At 54.5% G+C, this 21,424-nt stretch overlaps 1 protein-coding gene across 4 annotated transcripts in view; it reads right to left on the bottom strand.

Annotated features, from left to right (window-relative positions):
- Positions 1–854: 854 nt before the first annotated feature.
- The window catches only part of PALD1 (phosphatase domain containing paladin 1), a 75,951-nt gene continuing 55,381 nt past the window's right edge, over positions 855–21,424 (bottom strand). For 3 of the 4 annotated variants that reach the window (XM_040485272.1, XM_040485271.1, XM_040485270.1), the window contains exons 19-20: positions 4,370–4,525; positions 855–2,432 (exon numbers count right to left, since the gene is read on the bottom strand). In XM_040485272.1, the coding sequence (XP_040341206.1) occupies positions 2,280–2,432; positions 4,370–4,525 (309 nt within the window). In that variant the 3' untranslated portion in view covers positions 855–2,279. Of the gene's footprint in view, positions 2,433–4,369; positions 4,526–10,655; positions 12,023–21,424 lie in introns of those variants that run through there. The other variant, XM_040485273.1, reaches the window with a different exon arrangement.

Below are 21,424 nucleotides of genomic sequence, written 5' to 3'. Positions count from 1 at the left end.
GGACACTCCCGTGAACACCATCCACTCCTGCGTATCCCTCCACGCAGACCCTCGTACCCCAGGCAAAGAAGCGCCCCTCCCCGACCAGGCGCACACACACACACACACACACACACACACCACACACACACACTGGTGTGCATGTCTCCATACTCACGTTCAGAAGCCACATGGGGCATCCTTGGACTCTGCTGTGCGGGGAGGTAACCCCAGGAGGCCTTCCCTCCCAGACTGGGAAAATCACCTACCCCAGCACATGGGGCTCTGGGTTCCATCCTGACCACCCCCCAGCTGACCTCAGAACTAGAACCCAGAGGTCTTTCATTCCCCTAACCCTGGGAGAGTGTGGGGAGAAAGCCTGGGGTCTGCTCTTCACCTCACTCTCCTCACTGCCTCTTCACACACTAATCAATGCAATTGTGTCTGAGCATTTGGGGGCCTGAAGGGGCCAAGGAAAGCCTGCGGGGGTGAGAGGAGGGAGTAGAGGCTGAGGTCCACCCTCCATCATAACCGTTGAGATTCCATTTTGCTCCATGTCTCTGAACACAACAGTCCTTCACCTCTGAGTATGAATTAGCCTATTATGCTGCTGGACAGCCCTGGGCATCCTGAGTGAGACGGTAACGCATGAAGGATGTGAAGGAAGGAGAGGGATGTCAGGAAAAACTTACCTTCTCCAAGAATTGGGAGCACTAAGGGCTGGTGCTTTCAACTCACCTTGCCCACCCACCACAGCTGTATCACGTCTGTAACATCTGCCCCACACTACAGACATCAGCAGGCGGGGCACATTTCACATTTAGCCATTTTTTTAATGCTCAAAAGCTCTGTACAAAAAAAAAAAAAGTCACAAATGAGTCCTCACAACACCCCTGTGAGGTAGGTAGGCAAGTATTATTCTCCCATTTTACAAATGGGGAAACTGAGGCAGAGAGGCGCAGTGACCGGCCAGTGGTCCCAGCATAGCTGAAAGTCAGGGCCAACCGTGAAAACACAAAGGATCCCTCTCGGTTCAGCCTGAGCTCTGACCCCTCCTCTAGACCTTGTCTGCAAAGAAATCAAAACTCTCTAATATATGCAAAAATCAACAAACCTGACAGATCTGAAAAGGGAGGGAATGGACATACAGTAGTTTCGCAGATTTCAGCCGAGATGGCCCAATTCCTTCCAATGCTAGGGAGATGGGAACAGAGACACATCCGCCTGATTTTCCACAGAAGCGCACGCACCCAACCAGGAAGGGCCGCATAGGCAGCCTTCAGGCCGCCCGGCCCCTGGGCTTCAGCGGAGAACGGTCCCCAGAGGAAGAGCCAGACTCAACTCCACAGGGCCGTGCCCTCCCGCCCCTCCCAGCGGCCTTCCCACTGTCGGGACAGCCTCCTGCTCACCAGCCCCTTCTGTTCCCTCTGGAGGGAAGCTCAGGGGGGTCCTCAGCTCGTATGGCCTGCAACCCAGGTGAGCCCTCACACCCTCCTTAGCCCTCTTCACCATTCCCTCAGGGTCACCCAGCAGTCCTCGGGGCTCCTGCTGCAGCAGATGGGGACTGGAGCCATCTAGGCCACCAGGGCAGGGAAGAAGCACAGAAGGACCCACTGCTGGGAGCTTGGCTTCCTCAGCCCTTCCCGCCCTGGCGCCCGGGAAACGGAGCAGGCCTCTTCCCGGGGCCGCATCCACCTTCTAGAAGCTCTTTCCTCCCGAGAGGACCCCTCCCTTCCAGCTCCTTGGAGACCCTCACAGTCCTGCCATCCCCAGGAGACGGACAAGGGGAAGGAAGGAGAAGGGGCACGAGAGGCCAGGGAACTGGGTGAGGCTGCCATTAAAGTGACCAGTCCACCAAGAGCCCTGTCCACTCCCTGGGGAGCCAGGGGCCCCAGGGCAGTGCTCAGGCAGCAAAAGGGGAGAAGCCGAGCAGGAGGGCGGCAAGAGAAAGCAAGAGAAGGAACCGGACTCTGCACCTGAGGCTGTGAGGACCGCTCGGAAGCGGGAGAGGAAAGCGCATGCGTGCAAGTGGAGCGTGGCTTCGTTTGGTGGCTACTTGGGGACTGAGCTCCTTGGAAGCCATCTTCGGTCTGCAAGGCACACGCCGGGCCCGTGCGCCTGTGGTTTACAAGTATACCTGTGCACTAATTGTCCTATCAAAACCTCTTCTTAAAAAAGGGTCCCAACCCCACTCCAGTCTCTGCGGGAAGCTGGGGAATGGGTTCCTCAGGACGGCTCCCAGTGAGGAGCACCTGGAGCACGCCGGTGGGAGGGGGCACACAGGGGCAGGGGAGCGCCTCCTACAGGAAGTCTCCAGCAGCGGCGGGCTCAAGGCCGTGGCTCTGCTCCTGCCACCGGCAGCGCAGCCCGGAGAAGGGCTGGTCCTGCACGTTCTCCAGCTCGGGGAAGCCCAGCTGATTGAGGATCTCATAGACTCCGGCCTTTGATGCCACCTGGGGAAGACAGCAGAGATGGGGGTGGAGTTCCCAGGGAGACGGGTCACCCCCCCACCCACCACATCACCACACCTTCCTCCCTGCGCTGGGCTCCAAAACACACAGGTGAGCCTGGGGCCCAGCGCTGCCTTCCCCAAGCTCAGCGACCCGAGCAAGTTTGTGTTTTGACCGCCAACGGCCGCTCTGAGTTTCAGTTCCCTTATAACAGGGACAACAGGCTCCACCTCCCAGGACCATGATGGAAGGCTACAGAGCACAGAGAGCACCCAGCAGGTAGTAAGGAAATGGACAGCCGCACAGGAAGCCAAGTGCCCCTGTGCCTGTGATGCCCTGATGTTCCCACTGAGATGCTCAGGGGCACAGAAGGCAGCAGGGAGACAGGAGCCAGCGACAGCCCTGTGGCTGTGTGTTCGGGCTGTGAACCAGGCAGGTCCACCGCAGGCCTCAGTGCAGGAGGGCGGGCTGGGGGCTCCCTGTACATTCCCCATGCAGCCCTGGGCCCAGCAGCCCAGGGCCCGGCACTAGACTCAACCCACTCAACAACCAGCCCCCTTCTCTCTCCACCATCCTTGGAGATGGGGAGGATTCAGGCTCCACTCAGACCAACGGTCCCCAGGCAACCCTCCCCCCGCCACGCTCCACTCATCCCCACGATGGAGGGACTGAGGGCCCCAGAGGCTGGAGCCCACACGCTGGACTGGACCAGTTCTCTCCTTCCTTGATACGCCCCCAACACGAGCCACCTAGGTTCAGCTGGGGAGGGGATCAAGTTCCTGCCCAGCCCCTGGTTCCCCCAATTTCTACTCTCCAAGCGGAGCCCAAGCAGAGGTGTCTGAAGTCCCCCACTACCTCCATCCGTCCCACCCAGGGGTCCAAAGAGGAAGCCGAGCCCAGTCCTGCTCAGGAGGATGGCCCTGACGTGGACTTGGTGTGATCCACCCCCCATCAGGGCTCCTGACTCAACACGCATCTGCCCAAGAACCACCCTGAAGGCTTGCCTTCAGCCCAACTACCCAGCAGCCAGCAGCCACTGCCATGGTCCCTCTGCCTCTGTTCCCGCAGCTCTGACCTCACCCGCACTCCTACCTAAGCCCCCGTGCCCTTCCTACACCCACTCTGGCGGGGTCACCGGCTCCCACTCTCCGCCCCGCCTGCCCCAGGGGAGCTAACTCCAGCCCCGAGTCCGGATTAGAACCGTCAGGACAGGCCGGCAAGGTCAGGAGAGACCGGCGTCCGGGCGGAGGGGTAATTACAGGCTGCTCTGCCCAGCGCGGGGAGGAGGCCTCTCTCCTGACCTAGAGGTGCCAAGGCAGCAGCTCTGTCCCCAAAACCAGCCAAGCCGGAGGAAGAACTAGAAGAACCGGGAGGCCAAGCAGAGAGAGGGACGGCGGAGACTGAACGAGAGGGCAGTGTCTCAGGCCAGACACGGTGGGCTTTGCAGCGAACCGACTGGCCCTAGTGCTGACCGTGAACGCAGTACTTACTCTGTGCTCAGTCTCCTCCTCTGTACAATGGGAGAGTAAGAGTGGCCACGTAAGGCAGCCCCGCTTACCCAGGGCCCAGAAGGTGGCACCGGGTATGTCTCACGGACCCCGCCCCCCCACAACGTCCTGAGGTGGCACGGACAGTAACAAGATGCATCTTACTGCTGAGGACTGCTGGTTAGAGGGCTCAGCTTGTCCGAGGTCACAGCTGGAAGGCGGCAGGGGCCACACCACCATCTTGCCCCTCGCAGGGCACAGGTGAGGGGTGAACGCAACAATGGGCATGGAGCACCGGGGAATGTCAGCCTCGGGGACGCACCGAGGGCCCCCACACGCCTGCTCACCCTCCCCCTCCTCCAGCACTCACTCATCCAGCTTTTCCCGACTGCCCGCCAAGTACGGGTGCCTGAGGGGTGGCCTCAGCCCCATGCCCACCCCCCCGCATCTCACCTCCCGCATCCAGGCGCTGAAGGGCCTCTGCCAGGAGTCGGCCTTCTCCAGGTGGAGGTAGGCGTTGAGGAGCACCAGGTAAACGTAGCGCTCCAGGTACTGTAGGCTCCGAAGCTGCAGCCTCCGGGCCTCCGGCTCCGATTTGGCCGCTTTGGCCTGGAAGACGGCACGGGGTGGGAGTCAGACACACCACATGCTCACACCCCGGCTGCCCTCGGCACCAGCACCAGGACAGGAGGAAGGGGTTCAGACAGCAAGGCCAAGGGCACCACCCCAGTTACAGGAGAGGCCAACAGATGGCAAGGCTAAGCCGTCAGGGCTCCGACTGTGGATGCAGCACGGCCTCACCCACCCCCCACACCTCCACACCCCCGTGGCCCAGGCTCCGTGGCCCTCCAGCTGCTCACGGGCAGGTGAGTGTATCGCTGTCTGGGAGGGGGACCCCCCTCTTGGCCTCTGACCCCAACCGGTCCCTCGCTGACTTCCTCGCCCATTCCTCAAGTGGCTCAGGACCGGGGGCAGAAGGGAGTCAATATAGCCCTCGGCCCTGGCCCTACCCTCCGCAAGGCTGGGACAGATCCCAGAAAGGCCACCAGGGCCGGGGATAAACAAGAGATCCGGTGGCTGAGGGGAGAAAGAGCTGTGTGTGCACTGGGCGGAGGGACATCAATCTGTTTAACGAGCCACCTTGGGCAGCTTCTAGGAGAACAGCACCAGGTGACATGCTGGGGAGAGAAAGGACAGCCACATGATTAAAGATAGGCTTCCCAGAGAGCGTGGGATTTGGCTGGGCTGTGTGGGTGGAGAGAGCGAGCAGCCTGTGGGGCGGTGCAGAGGTGAGGCCGGTGCCCGGCAGGTGGGGACTGGAAGGGGCTGGCCTGGCTGGAACGAGGGTGTGAGGGGACAGGAAGGGGAGCTGGACTGGCAGCCAAGTGTGGAAGCCTACCCTCTACTCCAGCCCAGTTCCCACCCTGGCATGCAGATGCCTGGGGCCCCAGCCCACACCGATCAGATGGGGGCCTGCGGGCCTACACATCAGGGTTCCAAGAAGCTCCCCGGGTGATTCTCTGTGGCCAGGGTATAGCACCATGGCTTTAGCATGGGGGGAGCCACTGAAGGTTTGGGGGTAGGAGTGACCTATTAACAGAAGACTCATAAGAGGCTAATGCTTAGGAGGAAGGGGATTTAAATGGGGTCCTCTTGAGGCTTTCTTGGCATGGGCATCAGTGGGCACCCCAAGACATACAGAGTCAGCTCCCCCGCTGGACAGTGTCCCTGTCACCAGGTCTGAGTTGTTCCTCTGACCTGCCACAGACATGCAGCCCAGCCTGGAGGCTGAGCTCCGGAGAGGGAACACGGCACCTCATCTCACCCCCCGCCCCTTCTCACCCCACACCCTCCAGGCCCCCACCCAGGGCCCAGAGCAGCTCTCTGTGCTCCAGGAAGAAGATGTAGTTCAGAGGCTGTTCCCTCGGGTGCCAGAAACATCTGCGGGAGGGGGCACAGCCAGCCCAGGGCCTCCGGGAACCAGGAAGGGCAGCCTCCCAACAGCCGGGCCATGGCTGAAAGCCTTCTCGCGGGGACACAGCTCAGCCCAGTGTGTCTCCTCCGGGCCGCCGCAGGAAGGCCCCAGACATGACATGACCTACAGCCCCAAGAACCAGGAGCTGGAGGGGGACCGTTTGCAGGGCCTGAGCTCCCCTACCCCCCATTTCTGCCTCAGGTAACAGCCTTCCTGGGATGGAGCAAGTGGTTACGGAAACTTGCACAGCCAGCCCACCCACACCATCCGGAGGGAGCTCTGGGTCCCCAGGGATGGGGCAGGAGTGGAGGGTGGGCAGTGGATGGGACCCCAGAGCAGGGAGGGCCCACGACCACTGCTCTGACTCCCTGGGAGACATGATGGGGCTCTGGTCCCAGTTCTGCCATTTCACCTGTCAGCCCCCATGATTCTGGAGGTGGGATTGCTAGAGCACGTAAGGTGCCCCTGTAAACCATGAAGAGCCACGGTGATCTATGGAGCAGGAGAGAGCGCTACAACAGGAAGAGGAAGCGTGCGTAGGCCCTGCCTGCAGTGACACTCACAGTCTGGGTGGGGGGCAGAGGACAACTGCAGAGCACCCAGAGCAACCGGGTCAGGGGACCAAGGCAGGGCAGGGGGCTGGACCAGGACGGGCATCAAAAAAGGTGCCTGGGTGGCTCAGTCGGTTAGGGTCCAACTTTAGCCCAGGTCATTATCTCAGTTTATGAGTTTGAGCCTCACGTCAGGCTCACTGCTGACAGACATCTCAAGAGTCTGGAGCCTGCTTCAGATCGTCTGTCCCACTCTCTCTCTCCACCCCTCCCCCACTCACTCTCTGTCCCTCTCAAAATAAATAAATACACTTTAAAAAAAAAGGTGGTGATATTAGAGGTGGGTTGGGAAAAAGCAGGGCAGGAAGGTGCCCTGAGAGGGGGAGGAAAGGGGTCAGAGAGTGAGGTGTGTCCAAGGGAGACTGACAGGGAAGGGGGCAACAGGGAAGGCTGGGGCCCAGAATTGGGTGTGGAAGCCACTCCAGGCCCTGATGCTATGGACAAAGGGGCCACTGAAGGCTTCTGGCGGATGTGAGGGTGGAAATGGCCCCGTGGCTGCTGCAGGAAGATGAATGGAGCAGAGAAAGACAGGTGCCTTGTTTTCAGGACCAACCAACCAGGGGCTCAAAAAAAAGTGCAGTTTTGCTTAGCAATTAGGACGCGGAGGGGCCCCTGGATGGCTCAGTCGGTTAAGCGTCCGACTTCAGCTCAGGTCTGATCTCACCGTTGATGAGTTCGAGCCCCACGTCGGGCTCTGTGCTGACAGCTCGGAGCCTGGAGCCTGCTTCGGATCCTGTGTCTCCCTTGCTCTCTGCCCCTCCCCCACCCGTGCTCTGTGTCTCTCTTTCAAAAATAAACATTTAAAAAAAAAAAAGAAATCAGGAAGTGGACAAAAAATTAAAAGAAGTTTCTACCTAGATACAAAGTATGGCCAATACACCACCATCCGCCGACCCCTAAGTGGTTACTCCGTGCTACACCGCACTGGGCACTCATCACCCCATCCCTTCCCAATCTCCATCCCTGGAGCCTACTCGACATTTTCTTAGAAAGGAGAGGAAGTCACCCCCAGATCCACCAAGCAAGAACCATTTTAAACTGCTTTCAGCTAGAGAGCTCTAACGACACATCCTACAGGCATGAGAAGCCCTCAGCTCTGGGTTGGCCCACGGGTTGGCCCGGGGGCAGAGCCACACAAGCCCTATCCTCTCCAAGCCCCCCGCTCCCATGGGGACAGAGGCCTGCTGCTCCCAGAGACACCAGAGGGGACAGAGTCTGAGGAATATTCAGGGTGGAGAGGTTGAGTGTCCTTCTGAGCCCTACTGGTAAGTAGGGTAGAATTATCTCTAAATTCGGACCACAAGTAAAGGTGACACTGACACCCCCCCCCCCCACGAGGTGCCATGGGCTATTCCTGCATGATCGCAGGCTATGATTTGGGACAATGACCCATCTTCCCATCAAGGCCCTGGTTTCCTTAAAATCACCCCATGTTGGCACCATCTGGGGAGGAGGAGAGGCCAGCCACCTCCTGTCGATAAAAATAGTGGCACCATTTTTAAATGGCCCGGCCGGCCAGGCTGTCATTAGCTGTGGTGGAGCTGGACAAGGCTCCCTCATCCACTGGGCCTGAGCCCTAAAATAGAAGAGGCCTCGGAAAGGTGGCCGGGGTGCTGGGCATTTCGGCTCTCTCCAGCCTGAGGTCGGCCAGCCTCAGCGTGGGCCCAGCGTGGCAGGCAGTGGTTCTCCTGAAGCTCTGCTCTTTGCTGGGCCACAAGGAAGAGGCCCACGGAGGCCGGGCTGATGTGCCTCCCCAGGTGCGTCTGGGGCCGACTACATACCACATGCCAGACTGAGCACATCACACCCAGAGCTCACTGTTAGATCCTAACTTGCCCTCCTAGCAACCCCGTGAAAGAAGAGGAACGTCCCGTTTTGCAGATGAGGCCGGGCCAGACGCCAGTGTTCCCGTCTGGGACAGGCATTGCAAACACCCAGCTCAGCTCTCTGACCACCCTGGGCCCTTTCGCCACAGTCGAGCTCAACCACACCCTGTCTCACTCTTGCCTCTCTACCTTTACCCCCCGGCCTTGCTCCTGCCTGGAAAGCCCTTCTCCTCCACCAGGCCTGGCCCTGCTCCACTCGTCCCTTCAGGCCCTGGCCGAGCCCTGGCTCTCCTGAAGCCTGCTCTGAGTGCTCCAGCCCCTTCTCGGCCTCCTCTGCTCCCCAAGGAACGATCGGTCTGGAAGACAAGCCTGGGGGCAGGCACCGGACTCTAAGCAGGCTCCCACCTTCCCTCCTCCCCACCACCCTGAATGTCAGTGTCAGGGCTCAGACTAGGCGTGAAGCAGGCAAGGGGTTGGTGGGTGAGCACACTTCCAGTGCCATCTGGAATCGGGATTCCAGGCAGGACACTGGGGACCCCACATGTGCACCTCCACCCCCGGGAATCCGGACTCTGCCGTGCTACCCCTGCTTGTGGGCTCCAGGGGGGTATCGATCTGGCTTCTCAAACTCACAGAGCATGTCCCAGGCGAACCTCCTGAGGTCTCCCCAAATCTGCCCGCCCGCGTGTCTGCCCGTCTTAATGCTCAACCTTCCTGCTGCTCAGCCCAAAGCCTGGCATTTCTCCCTACCTTCACCCTTTCTCGGCCCTACATCCAGCTAGTCAGGGCATCTCATTGACTCCACTTCAAACACTCCCAGATGAAGCTCACCTCTCACCACCTCAAGTCAAGCACCTGTCTGGCCTCCCTGGCCACCCTCCCTCCCACTTCTGAGACCTATTCTCAACACAGCGCCAGAGTGATCCTGCTAGAATCTTAAGTCGGCTCCTCTGCTCAACCCACTGCACAGGCCCCCACTGGCACTCAGTGGAGAAACCAACGTCTGTGTGATCGTCCCTGGATGATCGATCCCAGACCAGGCCCCATCCAGCCTTCCCCCTGTCCGCGTGGCCGCTGACCTCCTCTCTTGCCCCTCCCTGCTCCTCCTCCTTGCCCCTCCAACACACCAGGAAGCCCCCACCTCAGGGCCTTTGCACTTGCCATATCCCTCTGTCTGGATGTCAGCATGGCTCTCCCATTTACCCCCTCCGATCTTTGTGCAAATGCCACCTTCTTCATCAAGCCCTTTCCTAACCCAGATCGGATGTTAAGACTGCAACCCCCTACGCCCACAGACGTATCGCTACCCGACACAACGTGACTTTGACTCATATGCTGTTCCCCACGTGTCTCCCTCAGAGAGCGTGGGTCCCCCGAGGGTAGGAGCGTCCCCGTTCTGAGGTATGCCCAGGACTAGCACAGTGCCCGGCACTTGGAAGGTATGCGATAAACGTCTGCCAAGTCAGTGACTAACGGGTCTATCTTCCCTTTTTATTAAGCCCCAAATCACAGACCGCCTGGGGTTACCTAGATCGGCCCCTCTGCTTTCCGGAAGGGGAGATCAAGGCCAAAGAGGTGAACTGACATGTCAGGGTCACCTGGAGAGCTGGGCACAGCATAGGCTGCCGGGCAAACGGAGCCCAAAAAGAGAAACAGGGGGAACAAGTGGGGCCAGGCTCGGGGCCTGAGTCGATCCGGGCCAGACAACACCCCTGTTACTCGAGTATCCCTGCTGCCGTCCCCCCGACCCACTCAGTTGGAACGAGCATGGCCCCGTGGCCTCTGCTGTCCAGGTGAAGCAGGGTTCTGGGCTGGGCAGGCGGGCATGGCAGAGTCCGGGCTGGACAGACAGCCCTCAAAGTTGGTTCGTCTCCGCAGGGCAAGGTCCCAGAGCTCCGACCCCATCATTCTCAAAGTTCAACACACCGCCCACTCCTTGTCGGACAGGGGCCCTCAAGCAATCGGTGCCAGCTGCTTCCAGGGGCTTTCTACGAGTCCCTGCAAACTGTCCTCAAGCTTTCTGTAACTCCCAAGAAGGGAGAGAACGGCCCTCGGCCCATAGACAAGGAACCGGTTTTCCAAAGAACACCTCCTGTTCAGTACTTTCAGAGCAGGAAGGGACTAAACCTGGCACCATGGGCTTCTGTGTGTGTCATTCATTCACCAAAGGTTGTTCACCCCTAGCCGGGCTCTGCACTTCAGTGCCAAGCATGGTCCCCGCCCTCAGGAGCCCACTGCCCTGCACATAACCTAGTGGGCTGGCCAGGTGTCCCAGCCCCGCTGCCCACCACCCCCTGCACACCCGCTCCCACCTCACCTAGTACCCCGGCTGGTGCTCACCACCACCCTTCAAGGCAGGTAGGGGAAGCAATAGTGACCCCAGGTGACAGATGGCACAGGAGAGGCCCGGGCAGGCCAAAGCAATGTGGCAAAGGTCGTGCAGGGAGCTGCTGGCAGAGGCCAGGCTAGAGCTCAGGGCTTCCGACCCACACCCAGGGCTCCTCAGGTCGCTAGAGAAGACTGCCCTCTCCTGGCAGACGGGCAGTGTGGACAAAGAACAAGAAGGCATAAGGAAGGCAGGGCCGAGTTTTCCTGTTTCATCGTACAAGGACTTACTCAACCTCCTGCCCATCTATCTGCTCACTAGACTGGCGTCTCCAGAGCCCGAGGTGGGCCAGGCAGGGCCTGCGGTCAGAGTTTCAGAGCCGAGACCCTGCACGGCAGAAGAGAGACAAGCAGCAGAAAGAGGCGGCCCCAGTGACAACCACGACCCTGACAACGACAGCCGTGCGCACGGAGGCAGCGGCTCGTGCACGCGGAGTGGGCGCGGCCGAGGTGTGCACCCCTCCCAAACCACTGCGAGTTCCAAGCCTCGGGTGCGCACTTAGAAACACGCCTGGCACACGGCTCCGGCTCTGTGGATGCCTGCTGCTGCATAAACCGGGAAACGCCCCTGCAGGGTGCAAATTGCTCCAGCTCAGCCACACGGCGAGGAGGAAGGGAAAGCGAGAGAGGTCTCAGCTACTGAGAACGCGGGCCCTACACACGTGCACGCATGTGCACACGCACGTGGCACACACACACACACCCTCTCCCCATTCTGGCAGCCGCTGGATGACCCACTGGCTCAATTTTGGGCTGAGTGTGAAAGAGCCTTAGGAGGCAACCCTTTCCCTCCATCGTATTTTATGTGACAGCACACGGCATTCCAGGGTGGCTCCGATCGCATGGCCCTGGCCCCGGAGACACATTACCTACTGGAATGAGGTCTCCAGGGAACAGCTTTGGCCAAGCCAGAGTCTTGGAGAGACTGAGAGAGACCCCACCTGGGGCTCAGAGCCAAAACTGTCTCACTCTATATTTCTCGTGAGATAATAACCTTCGACTTTGGGGACACTGAGCTCAGTCTCTGACCTCTTGGCAACTCTGCACCAACCCGGGCCGGCGCATGCAGTAGGGCCTGGGGACGTCCTTGCAGTAGGGCCTGGGGACGTCCCTGCCGACCCCTCCTTCTTCCACCACAATAAAACTGCCTCCTGGGTCATGGTCGTCCAGAAGGAAAGGAACACAGGCAGAGGAGTTGGGAGATAGGTTCTGGTCCTGCCTCAAGCTCGTCACAGAGTCATTAGGCCTCAGTGCCTTCCTCGGTAAAATGGGCCTTGTAAATCCCACTATCATCTCCTTACCAGCGGCTCTGAGGACCAAAGGAGACAAAAAAGTAAGTTCTGAGAAAACTCGAAAAGCACTGCTCAAAGTTAAAGCACTACAGTCTTCATAAAATAAATCTCAACTTGAGACCAAAGGACATTTTCTTTCTCTTTGCGGGGCTTTTATCTCAGCTTTTCTTCAAACTCTTTCTGAAGGGACAGAAGGGAGACACATTAGACTGTGTTAAATACAGAACACTAAGAATTAACGTCACCAGCCAAGGCTAAGGAAAAGGCCCCCTGGCATTAATGATTCTAGCAGGACTTCCTCCAGGAGCCCTGACCTTGGTTTCTGTCACAAATATTTTCCCTTTCCAGGCCCAGCAGGAAACAACTAATTCACCAGATGGTGTCACCACTGTGGGCTGGTGGCCATCTTGGATTCTCTCAGCCTGGGGCCCAGCCTTCTCACCTCTATCGAAACCTCAAGGAGTGGCTTAGTTCAAAGAGGTTTCTCTTTTTTTCCTTTCGAGGTGGTTTTCTAAATGCCCTGAGCATTCTGGCCCCCTCACACGCATAGGGTTGATCAGGCGCTGACCCACTGTCACTGACGCTCTAGAGAATGGGGGAGGCATCACTGAGCTGCAACCCACAGAGGCCAGGCAGCCCAAATCGGGCCCAGGCAGAGAGGGCGGCCCAGACTGTTAGTACACCAGGCAAGGCCTGTCTCCATGGAAAATGTGTATGCAGCTTTGGTCCCACCCCCCCCACCCCACTCCTATACCTGTGACCCGAGGCTGGGATTCGCTCCTACCCTCCGGCCTTCTGAGGCTAGGAATACAAGGGCAAGGATCCTGGATTCTAGTTGTTCTCTTCCCCCACAGCAGGGCTTGAGGTGGGAGGGAAGTGTAACTGCCTCCGACTTGGGAAGCCGTGGGGCACCCGGAGTGGATGTGACCTGAGAGTCGGTCTGGGGCCTCTCTCTCCTCCTGCCACCCACCAGCTGTGGGTTCTTGGGCAAGCCCAGTGCCTCCCTTCCTCAGATACAAAATGGAGGCACTGTTACGGTCTGCCCTTCATCAGGCACAGGTACAGAGTAAGGACTGAGCCAGGAGTACCCCCGCTGCTGGGGGTGCCTCCCACACAGGTTCCCAGTGGGGACACATGGGGGCTGGGTCCCCTGGCCCCCAGCACTGGCCTCTAACAACTCCCAGCCTCCCCCCAGGAGCCCCTCCATCTTTCTTCTCCCGGCCCACCCAGGTCACCCAGACCCTCATCACCGACCGCAGGTCTATCCGACTCTGGAGGGACCTTAGGGCTCACCAACCCCAACAGCCTTCCCCTTGGCTTTAGAGAAGCCCCTCCCAAACCTCCTTTGAACAGGAGCAAATCAAGTGAAAACCCAAGCTCAGGGCCTGCCTTCCTGCCTCCCCTGCACCCCGGCCAAGTATCTTTCCGTAAGTACTGCAGTTAATTCGTGGAGAGGGAACGAGAGAGCCAGCATATCACTATTTTGCAAACCCTCAATGAAGTAAAGAGCGCAGGGGACGAGCAGCTGCAGCTGCCAGGTCACAGAAGAGACCACGGGGCCTTCTGAGCCCACGTGGCGGCACACAGCACCCCTGTGACTCTGCTGGCCAAAACCAAGCCAAATCTGATCGAGCCTCTGGCTCTACCCGGCGACACAGGGGGCACAGGAGCTGCGACATGACATGGCCCAGCTAAACCTGGGGGTGCAACAAGCAGGGTCCAGACTGGGGGATGCCCGGTGAGCAAGGCTGTTACCTCAGCAGACACACTTCAGGGGAAGAAGAGCGGGCAGGGCGGTTCTAGATTCCACGGGCCACATCGGCCACATGTGAGCTGTGGCGCTTGTTTGGATCCTGATCCAAGGCCAACAGACTCTGTGGGACCAGGTGAGAACATCTAAAGGCTCACCAGGTATTAGATCGTAAGAAACTACTGTCATTTTAAGTATGATAATGACCTTTTTTTAAAAGATCCCTCCCCACTGGGGCGCCTGGGTGGCTCAGTCAGTGTAACGTCTGACTTCGGCTCAGGTCACGATCTCACAGTTCGTGAGTTCGAGCCCCGCGTCAGGCTCTGTGCTGACAGCTCGGGGCCTGGAGCCTGCTTTGGATTCTGTGTCTCCCTCTCTGTTCCTCCCCTGCTCACACTCTGTCTCTCTCTCTCTCTCAAAAATAAAGATTAAAAAAAATAAAAAAAAAAAAAGCCCCCCCCCCCCCCCCCCCTTAAGGTACCTGCTGAAATACTGGCAGAGGAAGTAACAGGAGGTCTGGGACTTGTTTCAAAATAATCTGGGGGGGGGGGGGCAGGGAGAGGGCTGGGGAGGAACCTTAGGTGAACTAAGACTAGCCCTGACTGGTAATTCCTGAAGCTGGGAGGTGGGCACACAAGGGTTCATGAAATCACTCTCCCAGTTTTGAAATTTTGTTTGAAATTCTCCAAAATAATTAAAAGAAAAATGAGGTCTGACCTTCCGACTCCGTCACCAATCTTACTTACTTCTAAGCATCAGCCTACAGAAATTATCTGCACCGATTGAAGAGCAACACACACTACGACGTTCAATGTGGCATCACCCACCCAGAGCACAACGGGGGGCGATGTGACAGTCCACCTCTACGGGGACGGCGGGTGACACTGGGTGCTTCCACTCTACAGACTCTGTGAACATGAAATATGATGACGATGTAAGACTCTTCAGCAAACAAGATAAAGTGTCCGTGAGCTGAAACTATGGTCTAACATTGTCTTTAAAATAACAAGCTACAAACAGCCCTCCTGCCTGCTGTGTTTATTTTTAAAATTTTTTTTTAATGTTTTTATTTATTTTTGAGACAGAGAGAGACAGAGCATGAGCAGGGGAGGGGCAGAGAGAGAGGGAGACACAGAATCTGAAGCAGGCTCCAGGCTCTGAGCTGTCAGCACAGAGCCTGACGCGGGGCTTGAACTCACAGAGTGTGAGATCATGACCTGAGCTGAAGTCGGACATTCAACCGACTGAGCCACCCAGGTGCCCCAGGGCCTGCTGTGTTAAATAAGCAGCCAGGTACTTGGGGCGCCTGGGTGGCTGAGCGCCTGGGTGGCTCAGTCGGTTAAGTGTCTGACTTTGGCTCAGGTCATGATCTCACGGTTCGTGGCCCTTGTCTGGCTGTGTGCTGACAGATCAGAGCCTGGAACCCGCTTTGGATTCTGTGTCTCCCTCTCTCCCTCCCCCTCCCCCGCTCATTCTCTCTCTCTCTCTCTCTCTCTCTCTCTCTCTCAAAAATAAACATTAAAAATAAATTTAAATAAACAGCCAGGTACCAAGGGTGAGATGCACCTGCCCATTTCTAGAGGAGTCAGTCCACGGGAGGGAAAGGGTAGAGGAAGCAGCTGCCTTTCTGGAGCTTCAAGTAGTGAGGCCTGCAGCCCACCAAGGACAACAGGGACCGAGACCCTCAGGTGAAAGGTGACGTGGTCAGGGGAGGGGCTTGGGGCTAGGAGTGAGAATTTTTGTGTCTTATCCCCGCTCTGCTACCAACTCACAGGGGACCCTAGACAACCCACTCTCTAGCTCATCTGCAAACAGAGGAGACGGACGCTCTGTAAGTCCTTTAGCACTAAAATCTGAGGGTCTCTATGGGGACTTGGAAGCTCCAGGAACATCACAGGATGCTCCGGCCCTGCAGGGGTCCTCAGAGCCCCCCCATTAGCTGAACGCTTCCTGTGCCCAGCCAAGCCCTGCCAGGAAGCAGTACTGATGCAGCCTGGCAGGTGGGGACGCAGGCGGTCAGAGAGGCTGTCGGCACCCAGGCCCCTCCCATTCCCACATCCACATTCCTTCTGCCAGTCAGCCCAGAACAATCTAACCCACTTCCTTAATGAACTCCATTCCAGAGTCCACACGCATGCACGGAGCGGGCCAGAGGCCCCTTCTAATCTGGAGGCAGCTGGAGCAGCTCACGCCAGCCTGACCTCAGGCAGGGCACGTGCTCCGGGTCCGGCCAGGTCAAGCGCAGGGTGACCTTGAAGGAGGTGTTCTGCCTTTCTGACTAAAGGACATAGAGGCCCGGTTGCCAAAAGCTGTGATTCCCAAATCGGGGTCCATAACCGGTTTCATGAGTCCACAGGAATTTAGAAATGCAAACCTGCTCAAGGAATGTTCTCCACTCTGAGATAAAGTCCATTCTACTTTTCTGGTACTAAAACATCCTTTCTTTTATGAAATGCCAACCACATTTGATGGTAGTTAGGTTTTTAAACTTTTTGTTTCTTTCTTTCCTTCCTTCCTTTTCTTGAAAACGGATACGTTTAACAAGGTTATACACTGGCAACCTTAGAAAGGTCCTTCCCTTTTTAAAACTGGCCTGTGAAATCCCCACCACTGGGATTAAGGTTGCTTTTAGCTCTTCCTGCAGTCCTGGGACCTCTAAGGTTAGTGTCCTTATAAGAAAAGGTACCAGAAGGCCCATGCCTTTCTCTCTCCCTCCCTGCTATCTGTCCACATACAGGCACCAGGGAAAGGCTATAAGGGGACATGATGAGAAGGCGGCCATATGCATGCAGGATGAGAGCACTCACTAGAAACCACATCGGTCAGAACCTTCATCCTGGGCTTTCCAGCATTCACATTGTGAGAAAATAAGTTTCTGTTGCTTAGGCCATGTGGTCTGTGGTATTTTGTTGTGGCCGCCCGAGCTGACTAATGCTCTTATGATGGCCTCTCTCCGGTCTAGGTGTCAATCTCCTCTGCAAAAGTGAGACAGTGACATTCCATGAGGCCAGCATCACCCTACTCCCAAACCAAACAAAGACATCAAAGGAAAAAGAAAACTACGAACCAGTATCTCTTACAAATCTGATGCAAAAATCTTCAACAAACCAAATCTAGCAACGTAAAAAGATACACATCATGACCAAGTCGGATTTAACCCAGGAATGCAAGGCTGGTTTAACATCCAAAATCCAATTAAAGTAATATACCACGTCAATAGAATAAAGAGCAAAAACCATATAATCATCTCAACAGACATGGAAAAGGCATCTGATAATATTAAAACGCCTCCTCATGAAAAAAAAAAAAAAAACCCTGATAAACTGAGAATGGAAGGGAACTTTCTCAAGATGACAAGAATATCTACAAAAAGGTCATAGCTAACATCATACTTAATGTGAAAGGCTGCAAGCTTGCCCCCTAAGGCCAAGAACAGAACAGGGATGTCTGCTCTAGCTACTTTTATTTAACATTCTACTGGAGGACCTACCAAGGCAATTGAGCAAGAAAATTAAATAAAAGCCATCCAAATTACAAAGGAAGATGTAGGGGTGCCTGGGTGGCTCAGTCGGTTGAGCGTCCCACTCTTGATATCCGCTCAGGTCACGATCTCATTGTTCGTGGGTTTGAACCCCAAGTCGGGCTCCAGGCTGACAGCACAGAGCCTACTTGGGATTCTCTTTCTCCCTCGCTCTCTGCCCCTCCCCTATGCTCATGTTCTCTCTCTCTCTCTTAAAATAAATAAACTTTATTTTTTACTATTATTCTTTTTTTACATTTATTTATTTTTGAGAGAGAGAGAGCATGAGCAGGAGAGGGGCAGAGAAAGAAGGAGACACAGAATCCGAAGCAGGCTTCAGTCTCTGAGCTGTCAGCATAAAGCCTGATGGGGGGCTTGAGCCCACAAACTGTGAGAACATGACCTGAGCCGAAATCGGACACTCAACCGACTAAGCCACCCAAGTGCCCCAATAAATAAACTTTAAAACAAGAAAGGAAGTAAAACTATCTCTATTTGTAAATGGCATGATCTTATAAATAGAAAATTCTAAGAATTCACTAAAAAGGTATTAAAACTAATGAATTAGGTTAGCAAGGTTGTAAGATAAATCAATATTCGAATATCAGGGCGCCTGGGTGGCTCAGTCGGTTAGGCATCTGACTCTTGATTTTGGTTCAGGTAATGATCTCAGGGCTTGTGGGATCGAGCCCCATGTCGGGCTCTGTGCTGACAGCATGGAGCCTACTTGGGATTCTCTCTCCCCCTGTCCATCCCCCACTCGTACTCTCTGTCTCTCAAAATAAATAAACATTTAAAAAATAATACTAAAAAATATATATACAAATATCAACTGTATTTCTATATAATAACAATGAACAAACTAAAAATGAAATTGAGAAATCAATTCTACAATAGAACAAAAGCAATAAACTACTTATGAATAAAACTTAACATAAGAAGTATAAAACTTACAGTCTGGAAACTATAACACATCACGTAAAAAAGTAAAGAAGACCTAAATAAATGGAAAGACATCTCATGTTCATGAGGCAAAAGAGTAATTATTGTTAAGATGGCAATACTTCCCAAAGTCACCTACATGTTCAACGCAATCCCCATCAAAATCTCAGCTGTAATCCTAAAATTCGAAATGCAAAGGATCAAGAATAGCCAAAAAAAAAAAAAAATCTGAAAAAGAAATTCAGAGTTGGAGAACCCATTTCCTAATTTCAAAATTCACTGCAATACTATGGTAATTAAGACAGGGTTGTGCTGGCACAGAACAGACAAATGGATCAATGGAATAGGATTGAAAGTTCAGAAATAAGCCCCCACATTTTCAAAAGTCAGTGGATTTCTTTAGGGGTGTCAAAGCCATTCAGTGGGGAAAGGATTGTCTTTTCAACACACGTACGAGGACAACTGGATTATCTACATGCAAAAGAATGAAACTAGACCTCTATCTCATGCCATATATAAAAATCAACTCAGGAGGGATCAAAGACTAAATGTAAGAGTTATAACTATACAACTCTTAGAAGAAACTATTTGCCTCTTAGAAGTAAATCCTCATGATTAGACATGACACCAAAAGCACACAGCAACAACGAAAGAATAGATAAGTCAAAATGTAAAATTTCCATGCATCAAAGGACACCATCAAGAAAGTGAAGACAGACTAAAGAATTTTAATCGCAGCCACTGGAGAAAAATTTTGCAAATCATATACCTGATAAGAGACTGGTATCTATAATAAAGACCTCCTGCAAGTCAACAATAAAGACAAAAAAAAAAAAATGTTTAAATGGGCAAAGGATCTGAAGAGACAGTTCTCTAAGGAAGACAGATAAATGGGGGCGCCTGGGTGGCTCACTCAGTTAAGCATCTGACTTCAGCTCCGGTCATGATCTCATGGCTCGTGGGTTCGAACCCCGCACCCGGCTCCCTGCTGTCAGTGCCAAGCCCGCTTCAGACCCTTCGGCTCCCTCTCTCTCTGCCCTCCCCGCCACTCATGCTCTGTCTCTCAATCTCGCTCTAAAATAAACATTAAACAATTTAAAAAAAAAAAGAAGATAGACAAATGGATAATACGTTCATGAAAAGATGCTCAACGTTATTAGTCACAAAGGAAATGCAAACCAAAACCATCATGAAATACCACTTCACACCAGAAGGCAGGCTACAAATGAAAACAAAAATCACCACCACCACCATAATTAGCCAGATGTGGAAAAACGGGAACCTCCACGCATCGCTAGGAGAAATGTTAAATGGTACAGCCGCTTTGGAAAATGGTCTGCCAGGTCCTCAAAAAATTAACCAGGGAATTAGCACATGACCCAGCAGCGCTACTCCCAGGTATATATAGCCAAGAGAAGTGCAAGGGTCTTCATACAAAACCTTGTACATCAACGTCTAAGCAGCATCGTATTCCTAATAGCCAAAAGGGGGAAACAACCTGAACGTCTATCGACTGGATGAATGGATTCACAAAAGGTGATGTATCCACACGATGGAATATTAGTCACAGAAAGAAATGAAATGGTGATCCATGCGACAACATGGCTGAGACTTGAAAACATGATGCTCCGTGAAAGAAGCGTGTCACAAAGGAACACGTATTGTACGATCCCTCTTTTTTTTTTTTTAATTTTTTTAATGTTTTTTTATTTATTTTTGAGACAGAGAGAGACAGAGCATGAGCAGGGGAGGGGCAGAGAGAGAGGGAGACACAGAATCAGAAGCAGGCTCCAGGCTCTGAGCTGTCAGCCCAGAGCCCGACGCAGGGCTCCAACTCACAGACTGTGAGATCATGACCTGAGCCGCAGCCGGACGCTCAACCGACTGAGCCACCCAGGCGCCCTGTACGATCCCTCTTTTATGAAACGTCCAGAAGAGGCAAATCCACAGAGGCAGAAAGTAGATTCACGGTTGCCTAGGGCTGGGGTGGGGGTGGGGGTGGGGAACTGGGGTATGAAGTTGCTTTTTAGGGTAATGAAAATGTCCTAAATCTGGCTGTGGTGGTGGCTACACAGCTCTGCGAACGTCGTAATAGCTACTGAACTGCCCATTGTAAATAACTGGTTTGTATGGTATGTGAATTTTAGCTCAATAAAGTTTTTATTAAAAAGACAGCAAGAGGGGTGCCTGGGTGGCTCGGTCGGTTAAGCATCCGACTTCAGCTCAGGTCATGATCTCGTGGTCCGTGAGTTCGAGCCCTGCGTCGGGCTCTGTGCTGACAGCTCAGAGCCTGGAGCCTGTTTTGGATTCTGTGTCTCCCTCTCTCTCTCTGCCCCTCCCCTGTTCACGCTCTCTCTCTGTCTCAAAAATAAATAAACGTTAAAAAAAATTAAAAAAAAAAAAAAAGACAGCAAGAGGCTGAGACAGTATTATAGCAGATCCCTCCGTATGCCTCACCGCCTCCCCCCACCTCCTGACCAGGAGAATCAGCGTCATCTGAGAGTTTGCCAGACATCCAGACCTACGAAATAGGAAACTCAGCACGGGAGCTCAGCAGCATGCATTTTAAACAGGCCCTCCCGGTAATCCTGAAACTCACTAAAGTTGGGGACTTCTGCCTAGACTATGTGGTTCTCAACCTTGACTACGCATTGCAAGCATCTAGGGAACTTATAAAAAAGGACCCACTCCCTGGCCCCCCAAGAAGACCTACTAAATCAGGCTCTCTAGGGATGCAACTCAGGCATGGGTAAGTTTTAAAGCTCCCATGTGAAACTATGTGCAGCAGGGATGAAAAAGACTAGATGAAGACCTGCTCTTCAGGCCCTTTGAGTTTGGCCCAGGCCCAGCTCACTATGGCCACCTGGTGGCCACACTGGGGAATGACTCAATATCTTCCTTCTGCTCCCACCCACCACTTCTCACTACAACTAACCCCACCACCAGCAAGCCCTGCATGGGATTCAGGGATCCTCATCCTCCCCCAGCGGAGGTCAGCAGCATCCTGGCCTCTGGAATGGGGGCGGGTGAGCCTGGTTACCAAAAGGTAATGTCAAGTCCTATGACTGGGCCAGGAGGGCTGTATATGACAGAGCCCTGCAGACAACTAATTGAAAGACACAGTTTTTTCTAAATATTAGGCTGAAATCCTGGATTTTTCATAAAATTTATACTTTCGTGGAGACTTTTTATTTTTTTTTGAGAGAG

This window comes from Herpailurus yagouaroundi, unplaced genomic scaffold (assembly GCF_014898765.1).
Source record: "Herpailurus yagouaroundi ecotype Mexico unplaced genomic scaffold, PumYag 163, whole genome shotgun sequence".
Classification (NCBI taxonomy): Eukaryota; Metazoa; Chordata; class Mammalia; order Carnivora; family Felidae; genus Herpailurus; species Herpailurus yagouaroundi.
This window is presented reverse-complemented; position numbering and strand designations above follow the sequence as displayed.